The sequence below is a fragment of the Mustelus asterias genome, chromosome 19 (genome assembly GCF_964213995.1).
Source record: "Mustelus asterias chromosome 19, sMusAst1.hap1.1, whole genome shotgun sequence".
NCBI classification, from domain to species: domain Eukaryota; kingdom Metazoa; phylum Chordata; class Chondrichthyes; order Carcharhiniformes; family Triakidae; genus Mustelus; species Mustelus asterias.
In genome coordinates, this window is record NC_135819.1 from 81832717 (window position 1) to 81859886 (window position 27170).

The 27170-nt window shown below is 44.8% G+C and overlaps 1 protein-coding gene across 1 annotated transcript in view; it reads left to right on the plus strand.

Annotated features, from left to right (window-relative positions):
• Positions 1–27170, plus strand: part of elapor2b (endosome-lysosome associated apoptosis and autophagy regulator family member 2b) — a 128164-nt gene that overhangs the window by 84245 nt on the left and 16749 nt on the right. The window contains exons 8-19 of the mRNA XM_078235986.1: positions 1420–1508; positions 7006–7186; positions 9055–9183; positions 10113–10203; positions 10307–10409; positions 12234–12371; positions 12479–12742; positions 14430–14603; positions 17109–17298; positions 19162–19258; positions 20226–20327; positions 25606–25732. Coding sequence (XP_078092112.1) covers positions 1420–1508; positions 7006–7186; positions 9055–9183; positions 10113–10203; positions 10307–10409; positions 12234–12371; positions 12479–12742; positions 14430–14603; positions 17109–17298; positions 19162–19258; positions 20226–20327; positions 25606–25732 — 1685 coding nt within the window. The remainder of the gene's footprint in view (positions 1–1419; positions 1509–7005; positions 7187–9054; positions 9184–10112; positions 10204–10306; positions 10410–12233; positions 12372–12478; positions 12743–14429; positions 14604–17108; positions 17299–19161; positions 19259–20225; positions 20328–25605; positions 25733–27170) is intronic.

Sequence of the window (27170 nt, forward strand, 5' to 3'; positions counted from 1 at the left end):
GATTCACCATAGAAAGCATTCTTTCTGGTTGTATCACAGCTTGGTATGGGCTCCTGCTCTGCTCAAGACCGCAAGGAACTACAAAAGGTTGTGAGCAAAGCCCAGACCATCAAAGAAACTAGCCTCCCATCCATTGACTGTGTCTACACTTCCCGCTGCCTCAGAAATGCAGCCAGAATAATCAAGGACCCCACGCACCCCGGACATTCTCTCTTCCACCACCCTCCGTCAGGAAAAAGATGTGAAAATCTGAGATCATGTGCCAGCTGACTCAAGAACAGCTTCTTCCCTGCTGCCATCAGACTTTTGAGTGGCTCCATCACGTATTAAGTTAATCTTTCTCTTCACCCTATCAGTAATTGCAAAACTTGGTTCTCTATGTTCCTCATTCCTTTCCTTCTCCCCTATCTACTCTATCAACGATATGTTTTGTCTGTATAGTGCGCAATGGTGTCCAATCCAAGGGCACAACAACAACTTGCATTTGTATACCAACTGAATGTCCCACAGTGCTTTACAGGAGTATGCACAAACAGAATTTGATACAGGGCCACATTCGGTGATATCAGGGCGGAGGGTAAGATTCTGAGCTAAGAGGCTGATTGAAGAGTTTCTAGTGCAATTTGGAATGGAATCTGGGGGTGACCCATTTACTGATTTTGATCAACATGTCCTATAAACGGAATGATGTTTCATTATTCGACTGGAGTGGATTAAATTGAAACACAGCAAATGTAAATCATACAAGCTTAACCATAATGAAACTGCAACATTTTAGTTTCAATAAAGCTGGAAGCTTGTGGGATACTGAGGTCTGACTGCATATTGAAACGTAAATGCATAGCACCACGCAATTCTGGGATGTGAACTTGAATCCCTACCCAACTCCTACTGAGTTGATGTGGTCAACTGCTTTCGGAATATGTGGCGATGACTGCTGGAATTCTCTGACTTCACCTGCAGATTCTCCAGACCCGCAGCTGGGATTCTCCAGTCCCGCTGCTGCCAATGGAGTTTTGGCTGTGCATCAAATTCTCCGTTCTCACTGGCAGGATCGCAGGGCGAACGAGACCAGAGAATTACAGCCAAGATCTAGTCGCTCTTAGTTAAAAGGTGGACGTGCAGTGAGGGTTTCGGGGGTAGGGAAGAGGGTGTTGGTGGTGGAATTTGTACAGAACATGGTGTTAGCCGATATGCCGTATAATTGAGGATGATATAATTCACCTGATACCTAATTAAAACTACTGAACGGGTTATGAATTGATGAGTCAAAATAAGTAGATTACTGGAATTGTGTAATTTCCAAACTGATAATTTAACAGTTAATTTCCATTCTGATTATTTCTGAAATAAGTAAAAGATCTGATGCTGCCAACTTCTATTTTGTTTATCTCGTTGTTACCATTGCTGGCTTTCTAGATGAAGGATCCAGTGAATGTAAAAATCGCCCACCGTGTACAGAGAGAGACTATTTTCAGATACACACACGATGTGACAACGAAAGAAAGGTAATTATATTTTGTACTTTTTAAAAAATGATAAAATTTAGAAATATAAGCTCAATATTTTGCCCATTTAACATTTATCCCCCAAGCTTACATGAGCTTCATTAAAAGTTTAACAGTTGATATTTAAATGTCGATCTTGAACTTCACTTGCCTGGTTCTGTACGATGTTTTGACTAATTAATTGCAGCTGCAAACATTCCATTTGTGACGTTTGAGATGTGAATTCAGTTTTGAGAGGATGTCACTTCTGTTCTTGAGCAGCAGTGTTTATTTTTCTTTGGTTTTTGCTGTGTCTTTGGGCTAATTGAGTGACTGAAGTACACTTGGTGCAAAAGTAAATAAAATGAGTTGGTAAAATAATTTTTGAGTAGAAAATTAATATTAAATGTTAAGCAGAAAATCACCTGATCAACCTGCATTGGATGAACCAGGCGGAGACTATAATGAAAGGGCTAATTTCATGGTGATTGTGGCAACCTGTTGATTTCATAGAATCCCTACAATGCAGAAGGAGGCCATTCAGCCCATTGAGTCTGCACCGACTCTTTTACTCGGGCCCGTACCCCATGTATTTGTCCTGCTAATCCCACTCATCTACACAGTTTGGAACACTAGGGGACAATTTAGCATGGCCAATCCACCTAACCTGCACATCTTTGGACTGTGGGAGGAAACCGGAGGAAACCCACGCAGACACGGGGAGAACGTGCAAACTCCACACAGACAGTGACCCAAACCAGGAATCGAACACGCGTGCTAACCACTGTGCCACCCATTCATGGCTCAATATCGAGTGACTGTCTTGATTTCAACGTAAAATTAGTCACTTGCCCTTAGTGAACCATTCCAGGGAAGATTGCCAGAATTCCAGGGAATATTCCCCTCCTGGACTCATTGAGAAATCACTCGTACCAACACCGTGTGTTCATTTCTTTTAGATACTAAGCTAATGGTGTTTTTTCAGGAAACTATACTATAATTGTTTTTGATCATCTTGTGATTTTATGTTTTTTCGGAAAGAGTTAACATTTGTTACGAGGTAAGTATTAATATCGATGTTCCTCTTACTCCACAAATCCTTTGTACATGAAAAATGTCCCTAGTTTTGAAGTGACCCAATGCACTGCAGTCTCTTTAATATCTGATGGCAATGTGTGGCGTGTGTGTGGTGCAAACTCTGCCCTGTGGGTGCCTCAGAATTTTATCAGGTTCCTATGTGTGTCCCTGTGAATTTATTACTACCGAACTACCTCCTGAAAAAGGCAAGTTTCCTGGCCCATTGCCTCCAATATTATAGAAAAATGAATCCAGTGCTAGGCTTTACTTTATTCAGGTTTACTTACCTCATTGTCGTATGAGGAACAGTTGAGGACTCTGGGTCTGTACTCGGAGTTTAGAAGGATGAGGGGGGATCTTATTGAAACTTGCAGGATACTGCGAGGCCTGGATAGAGTGGACGTGGAGAGGATGTTTCCACTAGTTGGAGAAACTAGAACCAGAGGCACAACCTTAGGCTAAAGGGACAATCCTTTAAAGCAGAGATGAGGAGGAATTTCTTCAGCCAGAGAGTGGTGAATCTGTGGAACTCTTTGCCGCAGAAGGCTGTGGAGGCTGGGTCATTGAGCGTCTTTAAGACAGAGATAGATAGGTTCTTGATTAATAAGAAGATCAGGGACTATGGGGAAAATGGTAGCCATAATGTGGAGATGCCGGCATTGGACTGGGGTAAACACAATAAGAAATCTCTCAACACCAGGTTAAAATCCAGCAGGTTTATTTGGTAGCACTGCCCTAAACATTGCTTCCACCCGAAACACGTTAAAGAAGCCATCCCCTACGGACAAGCCCTCCGTATTCACAGGATCTGCTCGGATGAGGAGGATCGCAACAGACACCTCCAGAGGTTGAAAGATGCCCTCAAAAGAACAGGATATGGCGCTCGACTCATCGATCGACAGTTCCGACGCGCCACAGCGAAAAACCGCACCGACTTCCTCAGAAGACAAACACGGGACACGGTGGACAGAGTACCCTTCGTTGTCCAGTACTTCCCCGGAGTGGAGAAGCTACGACATCTTCTCCAGAGCCTTCAACATGTTATCGATGAAGACGAACATCTCGCCAAGGCCATCCCCACACCCCCACTTCTTGCCTTCAAACAACCGCACAACCTCAAACAGACCATTGTCCGCAGCAAACTACCCAGCCTTCAGGAGAACAGTGACCACGACACCACACAACCCTGCCAAAACAACCTCTGCAAGATGTGCCGGATCATCGATACGGATGCCATCATCTCACGTGAGAACACCATCCACCAGGTACACGGTACATACTCTTGCAACTCGGCCAACATTGTCTACCTGTTACGCTGCAGGAAAGAATGTCCCGAGGCATGGTACATTGGGGAAACCATGCAGATGCTACGACAACGGATGAATGAACACCGCTCGACAATCACCAGGCAAGACTGTTCTCTTCCTGTGGGGGAGCACTTCAGCGGTCACGGGCATTCAGCCTCTGATCTCCGGGTAAGCGTTCTCCAAGGCGGCCTTCACGACACACGACAGCGCAGAGTCGCTGAGCAGAGACTGATAGCCAAGTTCCGCACACATGAGGACGGCCTCAATCGGGATCTTGGGATCATATCACACCATCTGTAACCCCCACAACCTGCCTGGATGTGCAAAATCTCACTAACTGTCCTGTCTGGAGACAATACACATCTCTTTAACCTGTGCTTAACCCTCTCTCCACTCATATTATCTGTACCTTTAAGACTTGATTACTGTAAAGACTCGCATTCCAACCATTATTTTGTAAATTGAGTTTGTGTCTTTATATGCCCTGTTTGTTAACAGAACTCCCACTCAGCTGATGAAGGAGCAGCGCTCTGATAGCTTGTGGCTTGTGCTACGAACTAAACCTGTTGGACTTTAACCTGGTGTTGTGAGACTTCTTACTATGGGGAAAAGGCAGGAGAATGGGGATGAGAAAAATATCATAGAAATCATAGAAATCATAGAAACCCTACAGTGCAGAAGGAGGCCATTCGGCCCATCGAGTCTGCACCGACCACAATCCCACCCAGGCCCTACCCCCACATATTTTACCCACTAATCCCTCTAACCTACACATCCCAGGACACTAAGGGGCAATTTTTTTTTAACCTGGCCAATCAACCTAACCCGCACATCTTTGGACTGTGGGAGGAAACCGGAGCACCCGGAGGAAACCCACGCAGACACGAGGAGAATGTGCAAACTCCACACAGACAGTGACCCGAGCCGGGAATCGAACCTGGGACCCTGGAGCTGTGAAGCAGCAGTGCTAACCACTGTGCTACCGTGCCGCCCAAAATATCAGCCATTATTGAATGCGGAGCAGACTCGATGGGCCGAGTGGCCTAATTCTGCTCCTATTTCTTATGGTCTTATTCAGTAAGATGAAAGCAAATTACTGCAGGTGCTGGAATCTGAAACAAAAACAGGAAATGCTGGAAAATCTCGACAGGACTGACAGTATCTGTGGAGAGAGAATAGAGCCAACGTTCCGAATCTCTGATGAAGGGACATCCAGACTCGAAACATTGGCTCTATTCTCTCTCCTCAGATGCAGTCAAACCTGCTGAGATTTTCCAGCATTTTTTTGTCTTTATTTACCTTATTCAGGTTTATTTTCTTGCCCACTGTGCAGGGAGACATATTCTCCCAGCTCGTTCCCCTGCTACACACCGGGCATGATGTGGAGATGACTGGGGTAAACACAATAAGAAGTCTCACAACAGGTTAAAGTCCAACAGGATAATTTGGTAGCACGAGCCACTAGCTTTCAGAGCGCTGCTCCTTGACTCACCTGATGAAGGAGCAGTGCTCCGAAAGCTTGTGCTACCAAATAAACCTGTTGGACTTTAACCTGGTGTTGTGAGACTTCTTACTGTGTACACATCGGGCAGCCAGTGCTGGCAGATTCTTCCTTGTGTATAATTGACCAATCAACATCCAGCACCTGTTCACCTTGTTACCTTCAGTTTAACATTCAGTCTGGGCAGCACAGTGGTTATCACTGCTGCCTCAGAGCGCCAGGGACCCAGATTCAATTTTCTGCTCAGAAAATTATCCCTCGGTGTCCAAAGGTGTGTGGGTTAGGGGGATTAGCAGGGTAAATACGTGGGGTTACGGGGTTAGAGCCTGGGTGGGGATGCTCTTTAAGAGAGTCAGTGCAGATTCGATAGGAATTCTATGATTCTATAAATAGAACATATTGGATTCAAACATCTCTTCCATGTGGTTGGGAGTAGAGGGGACGGTAAGTATATATCACTGTGATTTCCTGGGTAGTATTGTCCCAATCCTGTACCCTGGAGTGTGTTTTGATTCCGTACCTAAAGGCACCATGTTACCGGTTCACGCCCAGTTTCTCACCACACGTGATGTTACAGGCGCTGTTTTGCCGATTTGCATATTAGTGTCATTATTAACATGACAGTGCATTTGGCGAGAATCACTCATGGTCACCACCAGCAGAGACCAGGCATGGTGGCCACGCCAGGAGGGTCGGAGGCCATTGAAGGACCCTGGGTGGTTGGGGTAGGGCTGGACAGTGCCAGCCTGGCAGTGCCCACATGGCATCTTGGCACTGCCTAGTTGCACACCACGTGTGCCTGGGGGTGGGGCCTGAGTGGGGGGGTGGGGCTATGCCTGGTGAGTTGGAGGAGGGAAAGCACAATGACAGTGGGGGTGTTATGTAAGGGGTGGGCTCTGTAAAGGGAGTGTAGGGAGTCCACCAGGGGACTCATCGGGAGGGTCCTGATACCCCAATACTGTTGACCCGTGTTGATGTGGGGCAGAACATGCTGCCAGTGATGTTTGCGGGGGCGGGGGGGGGGGGGGGGGGGGGTGGGGGGCGAGGCGAGAGAATGGTGGGAGTCCGATATCTGTGATGGGAGTGGGGAGACGATGTCTGTGGCGGGGTGAGAGAGCTCTGCCCAACCCCCCTCCATCACCAAACCGGTGTGAATCGCACTGCTGTCAAAGAAAAACTGTGTTTTTGGTAAGATTTCGTGGCCAAACTCACCCAATTAAACAGATTTGAAACTCACCTGTTTTCAGACTTTTTTTAAGGTAGAATTTCTCTGGTAAGATTACACCAGGTTTTAAATATTGTTAAGGTTGAATCCAAACTAAAGAATCATAAATTGGGTGTTTGAAAATCTGAAGGTAAGAAGTTTGGTGATACACCTGTTTCATCACTTTATCAGTTAAATTACTTCGAAATTCCAATTTAAAATTTTCCTGAAATGAACCTTTTACAAAATTAGGAGGGATGAAGAAATATATCAATGTATTTTTTTGAAATTGTGTAGTTCCAGTAACACTTTACTCAGTCACAAGGATCACATGGTTAACACGCTTAGAATCCACTGTAACGTTACTTCAGGAATGTATTAAATGCTTTGAACCTTGGAAAACAGAACGTTTCATAAATTGTTTTTCAGACGCAAATCATGTACAAATGGATAACACCTAAACTCTGCAAGGAGGATATAAAAAATGCAATCAAACTTCCTCCATCAGGGGAGAAGAAACCTTGTCCACCCTGTAACCCTGGTTTCTATAACAACGATACTTCAAACTGTGCTCCCTGCCCCTCCGGTACCTATTCAGATGGAATGAGTTGTAAGTATCTTGCATTTTATTTATCTACTTTTAAAGCAGTTTTAGAAATGCTGTGGTTAATGAGTATAGCTACAATAGCCAAAGCTTGATCTAGTCCTAACCACTCAGACTGAAGGATCCAATAGGTCATTCTGCTGATTGGTTGATCACTATTGGGCGATGATCGGATGACAGAGGGAAAAGTTCCACATTCCTACCGCTTGCAATTTAGTCAGTTCTCTAAAAAGTTGTGTGAGAACAGAATTGGTCACAGTTGTGATGCCTCCTGTGATTCAATAGCTTGTAAACCCTCACTGCTGAGTTAGATATGTAGGGAATGGTTATTTGGGAGAGGGGCCGGGGATTGCAGGTGGTCAACCAACTAATCCCCAAGAACTCGGCTCGGGTCACTGTCTGTGTGGAGTTTGCACATTCTCCTCGTGTCTGCGTGGGTTTCCTCCGGGTGCTCCGGTTTCCTCCCACAGTCCAAAGATGTGCGGGTTAGGTTGATTGGCCAGGTTAAAAAAAAAATTGTCCCTGAGATGCGTAGTTAGAGGGATTAGCGGGTAAATATGTGGGGGTAGGGCCTGGGTGGGATTGTGGTCGGTGCAGACTCGATGGGCCAAATGGCCTCCTTCTGCACTGTAGGGATTCTATGATTCTATGATTCTATGAACAGTCAGTAAAGGAGTGAAGGAATGTTTGAGATTGAGGAAACACGTGTTTTGGTAATTAGAAAATTCTCAAGTCTCAGCCGGTCAAGCAGCATCTGTGAAGAGAGAAACATGGTTAACTTTGAGAATTTGAGACATTTTCCTCATTCTTTTTGTGTGAACTATGAGCTAAGACTCTAAATTGTGATGTGGATGCATTTAGTGTTGAAACTCTCAGAATCTTCACCTTCGTTCATAGAATCTCAACAATGCAGAAGAGGCCATTTGGTCCATTGAATCTGCATTGATTCTCCAACACAGCATCTCACCCAGACCAATCCCCCGCCTCATTTCCTTAACTCCACATCTTGGGACACTGAGGGATGATTTAGCACGGCCAATCCACTTAACCTACACATCTTTGGACTGTGGGAGGAAACCAGAGTACCTGGAGGAAACCCATGCAGACCCGGGGAGAATGTGCAAACTCCACACAGACAGTGACTCGAGGCCGGAATTGAACCTGGGTCCCTAGCGCTGTGAGGCAGCAGTGCTAGCCACCGTGCCACTCCCTTTCTCCGAGGACATTCTACTCCATGAAAGAAAAGCTACATAAGTTTTTGTAACCAGAGCAAGTTTTTAAAAACACTGAATTGAATGTGATTTATAACATCCTGACCCCCATCGTCCCTGTGACTATGTAATCCCCTATCCCACAATTCTAATATTAGGGGTAACGTAAAGTTAAAGTTTATTTATTTATCACAAGTAGGCTTACATTAACATTGCAATGAAGTTACTGTGAAAATCCCCTAGTCTCCACACTCTGGCGCCTATTCGGGTATACTGAGGGAGAATTTAGCACGGCCAATGCGCCTAACCTGCACATCTTTGGACTGTGGGAGGAAACCGGAGCACCCAGAGGAAACCCACGCAGAGATGAGGAGAATGTGCAGACTCCCCACAGACAGTGACCCAAGCCGGGAATTGAACCTGTGTCCCTGGCGCTGTGAGACAGCAGTGCTAACCCTGTGTCACCATGCCACCCGACAATGTTTTGTCGATCAAAGAGAATGAAACCTGGATGAGGGTGACGTTTGAAGCAATGTATCTGGGCACAGTGGTAAGTGCAGTCCTGGTAACAAAGTGCCGAAGAACATAATGATATGCGCATGAATGAGAAACTGAATTACTTTGTGTATGTCACATTACTTCTCTCATTTAATTTTCACATAGCATGTAGACAGTGCCCAGCAGGAACTGAACCCATGTTGGGTTTTGAATATAAGTGGTGGAACACTTTACCTGCTAACATGAAGACTTCATGTTTCAATGTTGGAAATTCTAAGTGTGATGGAATGAACGGTAAGCTTTTTCAAGGATGCATTTTCCTTGTTTGTGTTTTCTGAGGCTCTGGTTGTAAATCCATGTTGAAATAAAGAGGATAAGAGTGGACATTTGATTTCTGTGAATGCCACTGTTTCTATAAATGCTGCAGACAAAAAAAATCACATTTGAAAACTGCAAAGACAAACACTTGAATGATTGCCAGAGTTCTAAAAAGGCATTGTTTGTTTTGGTGTAAACTAGTCCTGTTTGCAATATGTCTAAGTTGTCTGACTGTGTCAAGTGCAGTAACGCACTGTGGACTGAAAGGACCATATTAAAATTGAGTTTTTGCTATGATGGTATGAATCTAAATCCATTTATAAAGCTGATGTAATAACATTTAGTTCACATTTAATATGGATTATATTGGCTGTGGTCTATGGATGCTGCTGTGATTAAAGTTATCAGGTTTTTAATGACGTTTTTGCACATCGATTTATGCTGGTGCATGAGAATTGGATATAACGTTTCCTTTCGTCATCGAAAATCAGCATTAAACTCTTCCAAATCTGCTATCTCATGGTTACATGCAGAGTGGAACTTCAGTCGTTCTGCCAGAACAATGTATTGTGATTCTAAGAGGAATGTGCGCACTGTACGAATTTTTCCACTATCTACATCCGTTAACATCCTAGAATGAGATTATCCAATCTTGCTCGAGTATGGCCAGTTTTGTTCAGATGGAAACTGGGCTGAGAATTCCCGACATATTATAATATTTTAAGATGCTTAAATGGATTGAGGAAGGAGATGTTTTAAATGAATTTTCAGGATATTTGACCAAACTACAAGAAGATATTAATCAACACACTATCAGTCTGCCAAAGCGATGTGAACATCAAGTATTTTGTGAAGAACGAGAATTAGGTTGCTAAGAAATAATTTCTTATTGTTTTTGTTTGCAGGGTGGGAAGTAGCTGGTGACCATGTTCACAGCGCAGTTGGAGGTTCCGATAATGACTATCTCATATTAAACCTGCACATTCCCAGTTTTAGGTTTGGCACATACTGTTTTTACTGAAATAATTCAAAAACGGTTTGGAAATCTTGCTTTAAATTAAATCAACATTTTTAACATAATCTCTGCTCTTGTGCTTAGCCCACCAGTTTCATCGGCGCAATCTATGGGTATGGAAGTAGGGAGGGTCAGCTTTGTCTTTGAGACTCAGTGCACTGGAGGCTGTGAGTTATACTTCATGGTGGTAAGTGCATTGAATCATAAAATCCCACTGTTCTACAGGCCCTTTGTTCTGTCAGACCGAGACTGGCTCACTGCTTGAGCTATCCACTTTCCTTTGATCTCTTTCTCTTTTACAAAATATTCTTCTTTCTGCTGTCCCAAGTTCTGCTTCCACGTACTGTTTCTCGTGGCTTATTCAATATCCTAATGACCATCTTCACAAAAAATATTTCTCCTACTATCACCCCTTGTCTACGTCGAGCCCATGTCCGCTGGATTGCAGGATCAATTTAGACTGAGCAAGTCTAAATCCACCTCCCGATGTTTGGGAATTCACTGATGTTGTGCTGAGTTCCAGGGACTCTATCGTGAACTCACCTTGAATGACCATTTGAGTTAAACACCAGGCACTGCAAGTCCACGCAGATTTTGGTGTCCCCCCACCCAACAGCATTATTCACAGAAGAAATTCACATGGATTTTTGTTTTTTGTTCCATATGGATTTATGCGGTATCCACATGACAAACTGCCCACCTGTGAGATCATGGCCGCTAGTTTAAAAGTCTAACTTAAAATCTAATTTTAATTAGCTTTCATGAATTTGGCGGTGCCAAACACTCTTACTGGTACTGTCTAGGGTGACATGTCATCTTAGTGGGGTGGCATGGTGGCGCAGTGGTTAGCACTGCGGCCTCACCGTGCCGGGGACCCAGGTTTGATTCTTGGATTGGGTCACTGTCTGTGTGGAGTCTGTACTTTCTCCCTGTGTCTGCGTGGGTTTCCTCCGGGTGCTCCAGTTTCCTCCCACGGTCTAAAAGACGTGCTGGTTAGGGTGCATTGGCCACATTAAATTCTTCTTCAGTGTACCCGAACAGGTGCTGGAGTGTGGCGACTAGGGGATTTTCACAGTGACTTCATTGCAGGGTTAATGTAAGCCCACTTTTGACACTAATAAATAAACTTAGATTAAAACAATTCCTAGATGTTGACTGCTCTTGAATCTTTTGTTTAATTATTTTGGCTCTTAGTGTTGTAATTAAAGAGTTGATTAAGTGAAGGGGATATCGCAGATAAGTATGAAATAAGGGGAACTTATTTTATATTTTACAAGAGTATATCTAAACCAGTGGTTGCTTTCTGAGGCTGAAAGATTGTAAAATGGTGTTTAGGTACAAAACCTCAGCTTCCACGAGACCTTGCTGCTTTTTGCTTTCACTGGAGCGGTGGGTAGCGAAAGTGGAATGGCCAGATTTCCTGCTTCAGTATCTGCCAATAGAGATAGCAGAGCCAGTCGGGGGATCAACCACAACTGCGAGCTGAGAGTTATCTCAAAAGCTGCAAACTTCCTCTCCAATGAGGGTGCGTTGGCACGGGGCATCTGGGCCTCATGCTGATGTTGTTTCTTGGGGTGGGGGCATGCCATTTGTCCCCCAGCCCGCATTATTCAGCCCTATGTTTGGGGGGGAAAGAACAAACTTGTATGTAATGAATTAATTAATTGGGGTGGTTTTCCCAATTGCTTAGAGAAGAGTCTATTCTACAGGGTGTTAGTCATCTTGGCAAATTTATTACAGCAATGACAAATGGGTTTCCTCCGGGTGCCACAGTCCAAAGATGTGCAGATTAGGTGAATTGGCCATGCTAAATTGTCCCTTAGTATCAGGGGGACTAGCTAGGGTAAATGCATGGAGTAATGGAGATGGGGCCTGGGTGGGATTGTGGTTGGTGCAGACTCGATGGGCCAAATGGCCTCCTTCTGTACTGAAGGATTCAATGATTCTAAGTCACATTATTAACGTGGAGATATGGGATAACAATCAGTCAAATGCCACTTTGAATTTTCAGGATATCAATAGGAAGTCCACCAGTGTGGTGGAATCCTGGGAAGGTACCAAGGAGCGACAGTCTTATACTCACATCATAACAAAGAACGCAGCTATTACCTACACCTGGGCTTTCCAACGATCCAGTTCTCCCCAAGAGGTAAGTTAATATTGTTTTCTTCAATGCTTTTCCTCAAATCAAACAGATTTTAAGTTGAGCACTGAAGAAATGAATGTGCATTTTAATTTGTCAAATTAATGTTCCAGGTCCGAAAGTATATGAATGATAATGTAAAGATCTATTCCATCACTGTAAGCAATGCGGCGAATGGCGTGGCCTCACGTTGCCGTCCTTGTGCGCTGGGCACTGATCAGAGAAGTTCATCTTGTGTGCCTTGTCCACCTGGACACTACATTGATAAAACCACAAATAAGTGCAAGGACTGTCCACCTGACACCTACCTCTCTGCTCACCATGCTTATGGTGTAGACGCTTGCGTTTCCTGTGGACCTGCCAGCAAAAGTAATAAGGTCTGTATGTGTTTAACTGAAACATTGTCTTGGAGAGTGAGCAATTAATGTTGATGGCGTTAGAATATTGTTTAGATTACTGCCTTGTGATCCTGCTGCTGTGTTGAATAGAGATAATCACTCCATCTGGCTGTCTCAATAGCTACACATTACCTGGTTTTTTAAAAATACTTTTCCAATTCAATCAAATCAAGTCCAATTCAGAGTCTCAACAAGTTGAGACATTTCCGATCCAGGCTGACAAGACAGGGCATGCAATCCTCTACCCTGTCTTAGGCCTGATCTACATGAGCCAAGGATTGGAGGAGGCACAGGTCTTCCTCCTCCAAGGCTTAATCTCATTTGCATCTCAGCCAAAAGGCTGAGATGCCGCTTTTAAAAATTGCTTCATATGAAACATATGAAGCTTAAATACAACCCAATGACCACCAACAAGTGCAGCATCGGCATAACCACACTTGATCTTAGCCAAAAGGCCGGGAAACCTGCAGTGACTCTTCCTTCTGTTGCTGTAAGTCATCTCAGATGAACCAAGACTCCATCTCTGCTCCCTTTTAATATGAACCCTTTACCAGACATCATTGGTTATCACCTTGTATCACTCCACTGCCATTGAAAATAGAATTTCTACAAGCTGCAGGGATGTTAGAATTATTCTGAAATAATAGACATGTTGCCTCACTGGGGCGACACGGTGGCACAGTGGATAGCGCTGCTGCCTCACAGCGCCAGGGATGGGGTTCGTTTCTGGCCTTGGGTGACTGTGTGGAGTTTGCACGTTCTCCCCATATCTACGCGGGTTTCCTCCGGGTGCTCTGGTTTCCTCCCACATTCCAACGATGTGCATGTTAGGGGAATTGGCCATGCTAAATGCATGGAGAAACGGGGTTGGGCCCTGGTTTGTTTATCCCAATGGGATGAGTCAGAAGATTGTAGGTTCAAGACCCACTCTGTGGATCAGTCAGTACTGAGGGAGTGCCATCTTTCAGGCCAGAGCTTAATCAGAGGCCCCATTCGCCCTCTCGCCGGGACCTTTTCAGATCTCATGGTATTATTTGGAAGAAGTGCAGGGGAATTCTGCTGTGTGGTGTCTGGCCAATATTCATCCCTCAATCAGCATCACCGTAAACAGATGATCTTGTCATTGCCACACTGTTTGTGGGAGCTTGCTGTGTACACGCTGGCTTTGCCTACCTTACAACGGTCCCACACTCACGCTGAAAATATATTTAATTGTCTGGAAAATGTTTTGGGATGTCACAAGAACAAATCAGAGCAGGATTCGACCACACAGCCTATTGAGTCTACTCCGCCTTTCAATATGATCATGGCTGATCTTGGGCTTCAACTCCACTTTCACCCCCAGATCCCTTGATCTCTGAGGGATCAAAAGTCTCTCTCTATCCTAACCTTACATTTATTCAATGATGGAGCTTTCCTTTACAACCCTTTAAGTGAAGTAATCTCCGGTAAGGTGGGGTAGAAATGCCAGTCTTCCATTTACTGCGCCACCGACAGTATTAGTGTGATGGTTTATCTGACAGTATTAGTGTGATGGTTTATCTGACAGTATTAGTGTGATGGTTTATCTGACAGTATTAGTGTGATGGTTTATCTGACAGTATTAGTGTGATGGTTTGTCGGGCTGTGTTGTAATTTTAATTGCTTGCACCCTCTTTTTAAACAGGATCACTCGATCTGTTTCAGTGATTGTTCTTTCACACACACCCTGGAGAATCGGACTTTAGCTTTTGAATTCAACAGTCTTGGCGCTGTCGCCTCCTTAATGAATGGACCAAGCTTCACTTCCAGAGGGACAAAGTATTTTCATTTCTTTAATATTAGCTTATGTGGGAATGAGGTAAGTTTTTTTTTCTCTCTGTGAAAGCTTCAAATAATCCTAATCTGTAATGATGCAAATTTGCTGAAATGTGTAGTCAGGTTTGAAGAACCAAATGCGTAAAATCAACGGGGGCGATTCTCCCATCGCGCTGCGCTGCTTCTGCAGCGCGATGGGCCAGGAGACTTCAGTGGAGGCCGTTTTGTGGGCTCCCCACTGGGCGACACAGTCTCCGCACATCTCGGGCTGAGTAACAGTGGGAGGGAGGCCAGCGATCGGGGCTGCCGGTGGGGGAGGAATTGCAGGGGGGACGGGGATCGGGAGATTGAGGCTGGCCTGGCGTGTTTGTGTGGGGGGTAGGGGGGAGCAGCGATCGGGAGGTTGGCAGTGAGTGTTACTGCGCACGCGCCGATCTCAGCACTGGCAGGTCAGTGCATGCGCAGTGGCCCGCTCGGCACTATGCTGCCGGCCTCTCCAGCGGGAATACAACAATGTCCGTTGAATTTTTGGCGCAAATCACACTCGGCACTCCACAGTGTACAGAGTTTGGGAGATTCATTTTGAAACTTCCGCTGAAAAAAACTGTGATTTACTCCAGCTTTTGCACAAATTTGACACTTAGAATTGTGTTAGAAGAATCACCTCCAATATCTTTATTACGAATGTGAATGAGTCGTTAATAACTTGGACTCAACCTTTAGCATCCAATGTGAATTCTTATTAATTAACACAGTGAGTGTATCTGCTTCCCTATTCTGGATTAACATCAGTTTCATACTGAACTGTCCAAAGGAATTGGAATCGGCCACTAACGAAATTAAATTTTCATTATGTACAAATTGATACTCCTTTGTTATTAAAGTGCAGCTTAAATTTTATGGGACTATTTCCTGATTTTGATTTTTGGAAGATTGAGGAAGGACCAGACGGGCCTTGGGGTGCATGTCCTCAGATCCCTGAAGGCAGCAGGATGGGTAGATAAGGTGGTTAAAAAGGCATATTAGATACTTGCCTTTATTAACGTCCCTGCTCTATACTGTATGCCTTGGTTATGATGAAGCTGTAAAAAACACTCGTCAGGCCACAGCTAGAGTTCTGTGTGCAGTTCTGGTCACCACGCTACAGGAAGGATGAGATTGCATGAGAAAGAGTGCAGAGGAGATTCACCAGGATGCTGCTTGGGCTGGAATGTTTCAGCTATGGGGAAAGGCTGGTTAGACTCTTTTTTTTTAGAGCAGAGAAGACAGTGGGGTGACCTCATTGAGGCGTACAAAATTATGAGGGACATTGATAGGGTATTTACGAAGAAACATTTCCCCTTAGTAGAGGGGTGAATAACCAGGGGGCATAGATTTAAGATCTGGGGCAGAAGGTTTAGAGGGGATTTGAGGAAAAACCTTTTCACCCTGAGGGTGGTGGGAATCTGAAAGTCACTGCCTGAAAGGGTGGTAGAGGTGGAAACTCTTACAAGATTGAAGAAACATTTAGTTGAGCACTTGAAATACCATAGCGTACAAGGGTGCGGGCCAAGTGTTGGAAAATGGGTTTAGAATAGATGGATGCTTGATAGCCACCGCAGGTAAGGTGGACCAAAGGGCCTCTTTCTGTGCTGTAAAACTCTTTGACTCTATGACTGTAAGGTGCAGAGTTTGGGGGAGATTGCAATGTACAATTTTGCTGCCATGTTTTTTACATTACAACAATATCTATAATTCCGAAATGCACTACTGTTTGTGAAGTGTTTTGGGATGCCTTGTGGTCATGAATGTTGCTATGCAAATACAAGTTCTGTCCTCCAGAAAACACAGAGCTCAAACCAGCCTAAAGGCCATTTCCATCCGAAATGTTGTTAAATGAATTGAATGTCACAGTATCGATGAAGTTATAGTTTGACGTTTTGTTTCATGTTCAGAGTATTTATTTCTCAATGTGTGGAAGTTAAAATGCTCAGATTAAAAATTTCATGCCTTCTCTGTAACAGCAAGTCAGAATGTTAGCAGTTGCAGACCTTCAAGGGAGTCTGTCTGCTATTTCAGGCCCCATAACATTCTTCTTTTTGACCTTCACCGGAGGGTGAGCAAGACCAGATTTTTCCATAACAAATACCAAAGGCGAGATATGGGGATATGCTATGCAAATGAAGAATTAGCAGAAGTCATCAAATGAGAAGGCGAAAAGCCAGGGTTTAATTGGCAAATATGTATGTCAATGAAGGATGTGACAAATTGCTTGTTACTGATTTGCTGTAATATAACTGCGAAGTTGTTTTTCTATAATGTCAGAACCACTCCAGTCATTTTGATGACGAGGAGGGGGTTAATTAAAGGCCTCGCTTTGGATGCTTGGTGTCTCGCGTTGTTTGTACAAGAGTCAACTAAGAGTGTCTAAGGTTGCTGGTACCCCAGCATCTCTGACAAATGAACGAGGCAATCCCTGAATTTTCAAATGTTGTTTAAACTAATTAGTTTTCAATGGAAAGTTCTGTGTTGATCCCTGAACTTTTTGAATTCATTTGTCTCCTTTTAGGGAAAGAAAATGGCTGTTTGCTCGGACAATGTATCTGATGCGACTGTGCAAGATATACAGCACGGGTCAAGTGATTTCAGCAATTCTATTGCTTCATTTCTCTGTCAATCAACTATCATTCCTTCAGATGGGAGGAGTTTTCGGACAGCACTGTCATCTCAGTCCATTAGTCTGGCTGATACCTTTCTAGGTCAGTACAGTTGAGTCATTTTGGGGCCGGTTTTGGGAAGTTGCTTTAACTGAATTTTAGAAAGTGCTGCATTTTAATTTAATATAGCAAGTAATCGGTATGTGATAGAAGGAATACTGACACCTGGTGCAGAATTCTCCCATCTGGGGCTAAGTTCCGTTGTGGTGACAGAAAGTGTTTCTTGCAGTGGTGGAAACCATGCCATATGTTCCTTCCCCGGTGAAATTAATGATGTATCTGGGGGTTTTGCACCATCCTTCGTGGTGGTTGGGCTCGATGGTCCGATCTGGGTGCCATATTGAAAGGCATCCAACGTCACGGGTCCACTCTGAAAGAAAGAAAATGGATCTCCAAGAACACACTGGGACCGATTTTTACCATCGCGTTGCGTCCGTTTTCGGACGCAGAAACTTTGTAAAGTCGGGTGCGAGGCAAGTAGCGCGATCCACGTCTACCTCTGTGCCAGCTCTCCCTTTACCAAGGCCAGGGAATGGCCGCGATTGGGACCGCGTCCGAAACGGACTTAATGGGCTGCACACCCAACTTTACTGGCATTTCCCCCTTTACTGCCGCGTTCGCCCATCCAGAATTGGCGCAAAATGGGCATGATCCACAAAAGTCTGATTTTGGGCGCTCCATCAGTGACGGTTAGTGAGGAGGTAAGCGCCGAACCTCTGGCGGCTCTCTGCTTGAGATCGGTTGGGGAGGGGGGCGGGGGGGCGGGGGGGGGGGGGGGGGGGGGGGGTCCGCTGCCACTCTGCCTGTGATCAGTGCGGTGAGGGAAGGGGGGAGGCACCCGAGATCGATCTGGGGGGTGGGGGGGATGAGGGGGTCAATAATGTTGTGGGGGTGGGGCAATGTCTGTGGGGGCCAGGGGGAGGCATTATCTTACTGCACTTTGTCAGAAAAAGACAAAGAGGATAAGTTTTCCACCATCTTGTGGGGAGGGGGGGGCCTCAACGTGCCAGCAAAGCCCGGCAACACTGAGATCAGGGCGCCATCTTTAAAGGGCATCCCAATCAAAGTAAAAAGCAACCCCCCCCTCCCAAACCTCCCCACATCCCTCCCCCCCCAACCCCTCGATCAGAGCCAGCATTCACCCCGCTACCCCACCCGCACCCCAGCATTGGTACCGGCAACCCCATCCCACTTCCCTCTGAACGTCAGATCCCTTCACCGGCAACCCCCCCCCCCCCAAATGGCCATCATCGGCATCCCCATCTGCTACGTCTGCTCCCGCCCACCACCACAGATAAATGAATCCCCCCCCCCCCACATGAGGCTCCCACCGGGTCCGTCCCTGGCAAAAGTTCCAACCTGTGCCAGGGGGCATTGCCAGGCTACCCCCATGTCGTGTCCCTCTCCCCCAGGGGCTGCACACACCCGTACGGGTATAATGAAGCTTCTGCAGGAAACGGTTAACCTTGGACAACCATTTCCTAATCCCATGTTTAACTGAGTTTGCAGTTGCTGAAAGTTGCAGTCTGATTTATTCTTTAGTATTTTGAGTGCTGATAGACTTGCCATTGGTTTTACTGTGGCTCAATCTTGTGGAACAGGTGGGTGGCATCCTACCTCTGAGCTAGAAGCCCAGGTTCAAGTCCCCCTCCCCAGGAATCGACAGCCATGGAAGCTGCATTCACAATGTGGCCAAGTAGGTTTGTAAATCCTTCCGATTATAGGGAGAGTTTCCTGGTCAGCTACTGCACAACAGCCTCCCCACAGTGAAAGACTCCACATGCAAGCTCTTGCCATGGGTTGTACTCTGTGGCAAGTATCCTGTTTTGTGTGAGACAAGAAAGTTTTACTTGATGTTTCTTCATACTTAAATATTTTATTCCGAAATGTATTTTCTTTCGCCAGGAGCAACAGTTGAAACATCCGTGCAGAATATCACTGCAAGACCAGAAAAATTCCCCCCTCCTACAAACCACATTCCTGACATACATTTCTTCTACATGTAAGTGGAGTGTGTGTGTGATTGAAACTGTTTATTCCATGATAGTGTTTGGGTTAGGGTTCTGGAACGCAATCAGTGTCTGATTTCCCACATAGTCCCCTCCTGTTTGCCAGTAACAACACGATGCTTCCCAATGTGGAGAGAAGGAATAATAAGATTGCTCACTCCATGTATTGTTTCATTGCTGCTTTTGGATGTTTATTGAAATGGTCTTGGGAGGAGTTTGTCTGTTCAAATTCATTGCAAGGAACATAAACGGGCAGCACGGTGGCACAGTGGTTAGCACTGCTGCCTCTCCGTGCCAGGGACCTGGGTTCAATTCTCGGTTTGGGTCGCTGTCTGTGTGGGGTTTGCATGTTCTCCCCGTGTCTGCATGAGCTTCCTTCCCCAGTCCAAAGATGTGTGGGTTAGGTGGAATGGCCATGCTAAATTGCCCCTTAGTGTCATGGGGACTAGATTGGGTAAATGCATGGAGTTATGGGGTGCGTGGGATTGTGGTCAGTGCAGACTCGATGGGCAGAATGGCCTCCTTCTGCACTGTAGGATTCTATGATAAAGAAGAGCATTTATGTTAAACATAATGCATGAGGGTTATCCCAGTGATTATATTTTAGTGAGTTTTGGTAAAATTTGCTATGTAACTAGGCGGGGCAGTGTGATTACAACCAAATTGAGAACCTTCCATCTGCCAATGATCAAAAACTCCAAACTCAGCCCATTCACTTGACAACAATTCATGTGATTCTCTGATGGAAATATGAGCCTTCGTCCCAGCCGCTGACAGTGCTGTTCACTGCAGAGTGAGAAACCTTTTTAGTGTGAGGTTTCCAATCGGTGTGAAGCTGGTGAATTGTTTCGTGTGGTGCTCTTTGTGCCAACTCTGAACCCGGGTTAAGACCGGTTCAATCATTTTGCGTAAGATTTTGACGACTTTTGAAAGCTTTTGTTATCCCATTTATTACCACAGGTCAACATTGTCAACAGCGTCGTGTGAAAATGGACGTGGAACAGTTATAACAATGAGATGTAGTCCAGGAAAGGCTAGCCAGGGAGAAATTTCTGTGCCAAGGTATTCATTGCAACTGCTGCATGTATTTAATGATACGGCGTGTGATATCAATACCACAAAACACTTCACAATGAGAACATTTCTAAGCATCAGTTTACTTACCAGCAACTGCAACTGTTGCTTTATAATAACGAAAATCCCAAATACCTACTCTCTCACGCTGCCTGTGTCTCTGCATGTCCCTCTCGCTGTCTGTCCCAACTCCCTCTTGCCATCTTTCCTAATTCCCTATCTTCCTGTGTGTCCCTCCCCATTCCCTCCCCCTGTACCCCTTGTTCCCTGTGTGTGTCTCACTCAATCCCTGTTAGTTTTATAACTGGACAAGAAGATCCCAGAATAGAACCCCGAGTCAAACAACCTTAATTTTTACTTTTTTAAAATGAAAACATGAAGGAATAGAGTCATGGGATCACGAGTTAGTTTTAATGAAAAAAAATTATTAAACACGAAAAGTTTAATTATGATGCAACATTCCTTTACTCCACCATTAGCGTCACAAATATACACAGATTTTAAGGTTAACATGGTTTACAGGGTATATCTTAGGCTATAATGTGTCTCAGTTGCACACAGCCCTTTCAAACACACAGGCTGACTGTGGTCAAACACACTCCACTCCGGCCCTGAGTGAGTTTCTGTGGAGTTCTCCTCAAAATCTCCCCAGATAATTCTTATACCATGAGCCATTTTGTCTCTATTCTACTTTCAAATCTTCTTGCAAACAATGCTTTCCCTCAACTGCTTCGATCAACCATTCACTTTCAGGGTTTACACTTCTCCCTTCAGGGTTCCTTTTGTCTGGACTGTTGCACAAATTCTTCACAATTGCTTTAACTATTGATTCCTAGAGTGGATTAAAATAGCTCCAAACTTTTGATTTACCTTTGAAGTCTGCTTTCCTACTTTAAATCTGGTTACTGCAGTTGCCCCTTCAACTCTGAACACCTGACCAGCTTTTTCCTTAAGTTCTCCTGAAGACTACCTTGTTCAGCTTCTTGATTTCTGTTCCCTTAACTTCAGTCTTCCTAAAACGTTCTATATACCCAATTCCTCGGTTGTCTGGGCTTTTTCTGGCTCTTTGGGAAGCCTGCCTATTTGCAGCCCCCTTGTCCTGTCCACCTTTTGTTCTGGCAGAGATGAGAGATGGTCACTCCCTGACTTCTTATCTCTAACTGCAACCTATCCAGTTAAAAACCAAACTCAAAAGCCTTCCTACTTTAAAGGTGTCCCCAGTTGCGAAGCAACCACTTTATGCTTCTGCCAGCTTGTTTGCGTGTGTGTGTGTGCGTGTGTGTGTGTGTTTTTTGCTGGAATGTGAGCAAAGTGCGCAGAGGACACAAAGTCTGCAAAGGGATATAGATAATCTAAGTGAGTGGGCGAGGGTCTGGCAGATGGAGTGCAATGTTGGTAAATGTGAGGTCATCCATTTTGGTAGAAATAACAGTAAAATTGACTATTATTCAAATGATAAAAAATTGCAGCATGCTGCTGTGCAGAGGGACCTGGGTATCCTTGTGCATGAATCACAAAAAGTTGATTTGCAGGTGCAGCAGGTAATTAAGAAGGCAAATGGAATTTTGTCCTTCATTGATAGAGGTTTAAAGTTTAAAAACAGGGAGGTTATGTTGCAGCTGTATAAGGTGCTGGTGAGGCCACACCTGGAGTACAGTGTATAGTTCTGGTCTCCTTACTTGAGAAAGGATATACTGGCACTGGAGGGGATGCAGAGGAGATTCACTAGGTTGATTCCGGAGTTGAGAGGGTTAGTTTCTGAGGACAGACTGAATAGACTGGGGCTATATTCATTGGAATTCAGAAGAATGAGGAGATCTTATAGAAACATATAAGATTATGAAGGGAATAGATAATATAGAAGCAGGGAGGTTGTTTCCACTGACGGGTGAAACTAGAACTAGGGGGCATGGCCTCAAAATAAGGAGGAGCAGATTTAGGACTGAATTGTGGAGGAACTTCTTCACCGAAAGGGTTGTGATTCTGTGGAATTCCCTGCCCAGTGAAGCAGTTGAGGCTACCCCATTGAATGTTTTTAAGGCAAGGATAGAACAGTAAAGGAATTAAGGGTTATGGTGAGTGGGCGGGTCAGTGGAGCTGAATCCATGAAAAGATCAGCCATGATCTTATTGAATGGCAGAGCAGGCTCAACAGGCCAGATGGCCGACTCCTGCTCCTAGTTCCTATGTTCTTATGGAATCATCAGAGACAGAGGATGTGTCACGGGTTATGTGAGTTATGTGAGTTTTGCCTGCTACACCTATCCCTATATTCAATGTTCTTTATTCTCCAACAGGCCAATTCCAAGGCTTACATTAGAATCTTTCATTTCTCCCTCTATCCACTCTGTTTAGACCCTCTGTGATTTTGAACAATTCTGTTAAATTCCCCCTCAGCCTTTTCTTTAGAGAACAATCCCGACTTTGCCAATCTATCCACACAACCAAAACCTCTCATCCTTGGAACCATTCTCTCAAATATTTTCTGCACCCTCTCTAAAGCCTTTACAGCCTTCCTAACGTCTGATGCCCAGAACTGTGCACAATACTCTGAGGATCTTTAGCTACTGAAGTTGCTTAAATATTTTAAAATATCATTCTGATTCTTGCTGATGTATCATTTAATAATTCATGAACAGACATGCATGAACAAATGAGCAACTGAAGAGAATAATTCTGCTTTGAATCCTTGCTTTCATTCTACTTGTTAGCAAGAACTGAGAGGCTTAATTCCTTTTTCCCTGACGGTGAATATCATTTTTGACTAAAGGTTGCTTTACAAGCCTCTGTTCTGCCTTCTGGTGTTTGAGCGTATAATCCTAAAATCATCTCATAAAATTGATAAGCATGGAGGTATTTTTGAATTCTGGGATATAATTTACTAACTCTGTGGGAGCTCAGATAAATGCAAATAATGACATATAAAAATAAGGATGGTTCAAATGCATGTTTCACAAACTTTCTGAATTGTTAAATGTAGATGGTATTAAATAATGTGGATATATGGCATTAGGTTACAGATCAGCCATGGTCCCATTGAAAGGTGGCAGTGGAACAGGCTTCAGGGGCTAACCGACGACATCCTGCTCCTATGTTTCATTTCCAAGTCTAGTTGATCTTTTCGTCCTTGTCACTGTCAAGGATGTCAATCAAATGACATAACTACCAACGCATAGTTTAGTTGTTTCAAACAAAGTGACACATTGCTTTGTGGCATGGTGGCACAGTGATTAGCACTGCTACCTCAAAGCACCAGGGACCTGGTTCGATTCTGGCCTTGTCTGTGTGGAGTTTGCACGTTCTCCCCGTGTCTGCGTGGGTTTCCTCTGGGTGGTCTGGTTTTCTCCCACAGTCCAAAGATGTGAGGGTTAGATGAATTGGCCATGCTAAATTGCTCCTTAGCGTCCCAAAATGTGTAGGTTAGGGAATTAGTGGGTTAAATACATAGGGTTAAGTGAATGGGGCAGGGGTGGGCCTGGGTAAGATGTTCTTTTAGAGAGTCAGTGTGGACTTGATGGGCTGAATGGCCTCCTTCTGCACTGTAGCAATTCTGTGGTTCTAAGCTGCCTTCTGAACAGAGAACCCTGTTTGTAAACTTTTGTTAGAAAGAAATTATATAATTACACAGACTGAGAATAGAGTTCCTTCAGATTAAAAGATGCCAAAGAAACCAGAAGATGTACTGAGAAAGTTCTGCACTTTGGGAGGGATTCAGGAAGGGAATGTCTGGTGGGATGTTTCCCTGGTAAAATTAAAAGTTTGACATTTAAGAATTCTTTATTTTGACTGATTTCAAAGTTTTTTTCCTTCAGAATTAATGTATTTTTAATTTATAAAGAGAGAAAAAATAACTTGGATGTCCAACAGACACGTCATTACATCCCCAAATGTTACCTCAAAAATTGCTCCCTCACACCCATCCTCGCTCAGTTTCAGTTCAGTCATTCCAGTGGAGAGATTCACTCCACAATCTCCTCATTCAGTACACTGAGCTCCCCACCATCTTACACAAACATACTCTGCTCCTGCAAGTCTTGTGGTTCATGCTCACACTCTGCTCCCTCTCTGCTCCCCATCTCAAGTAAATCTTCTTTAACTTTCTTCCATGTTAAAGCTCTCTTCCCCCCCCCCCCCCCCCACATCTTGCTGCACTCTTAAACCCAAATGTGGGCCAGGGTTCTGCTTGATTAGCTCTCGCCTTCATTTCCACCAACTTCCTCTTCCCCTCTTCACTAACATCTGTTTCTCCCTTCCCTCACTTCTGCTCTTGTCAAGAATCTTTTCCTCGGAATGGTTCACGTCATCAAGTGAAGTGATCCTGTTTTCGGGAACACGCCCACCTACTTTTTACAGAGTCCAGAATCCCTTCCGCTGGAGATTGGGAGCAATGTCGAGAGGAACAGAAATCTGACTCCACCATTCACCGTCACTTCCAAGCAGCAGCGGGGCTGAGCAGGAAGGGGCTGTTCTGCTCTGCTGTTGTCAACATACTGACTGAGTTCAAAACCTTAGTGCAAATAGCTGCCAGTTGGCATGTATGTACTGAAGAGCGACAAGTGTGGAACAGATAGAGTAACCATGTGCCCTGCCCCAAGCCTTGATAATAGACCGTTTGAGGGATTTTCTTCTAGAATCATAGAATTCTACAGTGCAGAAGGAGCCCATTCGGCCCATCGAGTCTGTACCGACCACAGTCCCACACAGGCTGAATCCCCATAACCCCAAGTCTTTACCCTAGCTAATCCCCCTGACACTAAGGAGCAATTTATCATGGCCAATCCACCTAACCCACACACCTTTGGACTGAGAGAGGAAACCGGAGCACCCGGAGGAAACATTTGGAGTGTGGGAGGAAACCAAAGGAAACCCACGCAGACATGGGGAAAATGTGCAAACTCCACACAGACAGAGACCCAAACTGGGAATCGAACCCAGGTTCCTGGCGCTGTGAGGCAGCAGTGCTAACCACTGCGCAGTATCCAGTCCCAAAGGATAGATTTTTTTTTTGAAATAAAGTTTTTGCATCTCATTTGCACTAATGTGATTTCTTTTCCCAAAGATCGTGGTTTTCGTTTTGTAGATGCTGGGTTTTTATTCATTTGTGGGACATGGGCATCGCTGGCTGGGCAGTACTTATTGCCCATCTCTAGAACCTGGTTGTAGAACTTCAGTAAATATGAAAGTTACCGAGTGAGAGTAAAATGCTCCCGGCTTTTCCTTATTGTGGACATTGCTCTGTATGACTGACACTTCCTTTTCTAAACCAGCGGCTGTCCAGGTGGGACCTGTGACGGGTGTACATTCCTCTTTTTGTGGGAGAGCGAGGAGGCCTGTCCACTCTGCAGAAATGACGATTACCATGAAATCGAAGGAGCTTGCAAAGGCGGTCTTCAGGTACGCTGTGAGAGTCGGCTGAATGCAGGTCATTGAGATGAACTGAGTTCCTCTTGGGCCTGATTGAATGTTTGTTGCTATGGTAATTCCTCAATTATTTTCTGATTATTTTATTGAACTGTCTCGTTAGGGTTAACTAAACTGCCTGATTAAAACCTTGGCTTGCAGCTCAGATCAGACTCACTGGAGCAGAGATTTCTCATAAGTTCTGTCTTGAATGGTCTAGGATAAGCCGTCACACTCCGGCGCCTGTTCGGGTACACTGAGGGAGAATTTAGTATGGCCATTGCACCTAACCAGCACGTCTTTTGGACTGTGGGAGGAAACCAGAGCACCCGGAGGAAACATAGGCACGGGGAGAACATGCAGACTCCGCACAGACAGTGACCCAAGCCGGGAGTCAAACCCGGGTCCCTGGCACTGAGAGGCAGCAGTGCTAACCACTATGCCACCGTGCCGTTCATCGAGTCTGCACCGACTCTCTGATGGAGTATTTTATTCTCCTGTCCTATCTTTGTAACCCCACACATTTATCATGGCTAATCCATATAAATACACATCTTGGGACACTAAGGGGAAATTTATCATGGCCAATGCACCTAACCTGCACATGTTCGGAGTGTGGGAGGAAACCGGAGCACCCGGAGGAAACCCATGCAGGCACGGGGAGAACGCGCAGACTCCACACAGACAGTGACCCAAGCAGGGAATTGAATCCGGATCCCTGACACTGTGAGGCAGCAGTGCTAACCTCTGTGCCACCGTGTTATCTTCCTTTGTTAAATCTTTGTCTGCAACCGGAATGTTTTTTATCCTAGGGCGAGAAAGAAAAGAAAGTCACTTGTGGATACTATTTATTAAAAAGATTTGATAGTTTGGGATATTCTTGACCAGGTGACCATGAACTTGGGGCACGATTTTACCGCCCGGTCACGCCACCCTCCTGCCACAGCAAGGACGGGGCATTTGGCAACGAGACAGGTCTCTGTTCACTGCAGTGGGATGGGAAAATCCTGCTGGCGTGAATGGTCGGAAAATTCCAGCCCGTGTTTCTGCAAAACTCTGTTTAAGTTGTGGAGCATTTTTTTTTAAACAATGTCAAATGCAGAATGTGAACATAAGTTGTTGAAATTTTGTCCAGCCAATCAGTGGAATCCGCTTCAGCATCCACCCACCTTTAGATCCTCACCACCTGCCATTATCCTTGTTAACCTGTGTCTTTGGCAGTTTGCAGATGAGATGTTGACCCAAGTTTCAGACTCTATACCCTCTCCATCAGCTAACTAATTTCCGCATCGTAATATCTCCCACCTTATTAGCTGTGAAAATGTTGATGTGCTTTTTTCACCCTCTCACTCGGTGTGTTAACTGAAATGATTTCTCATCATTGTTACTTTGCACGAATCTCTCCTCATCCAATCTATTTTTCCAGTATTCG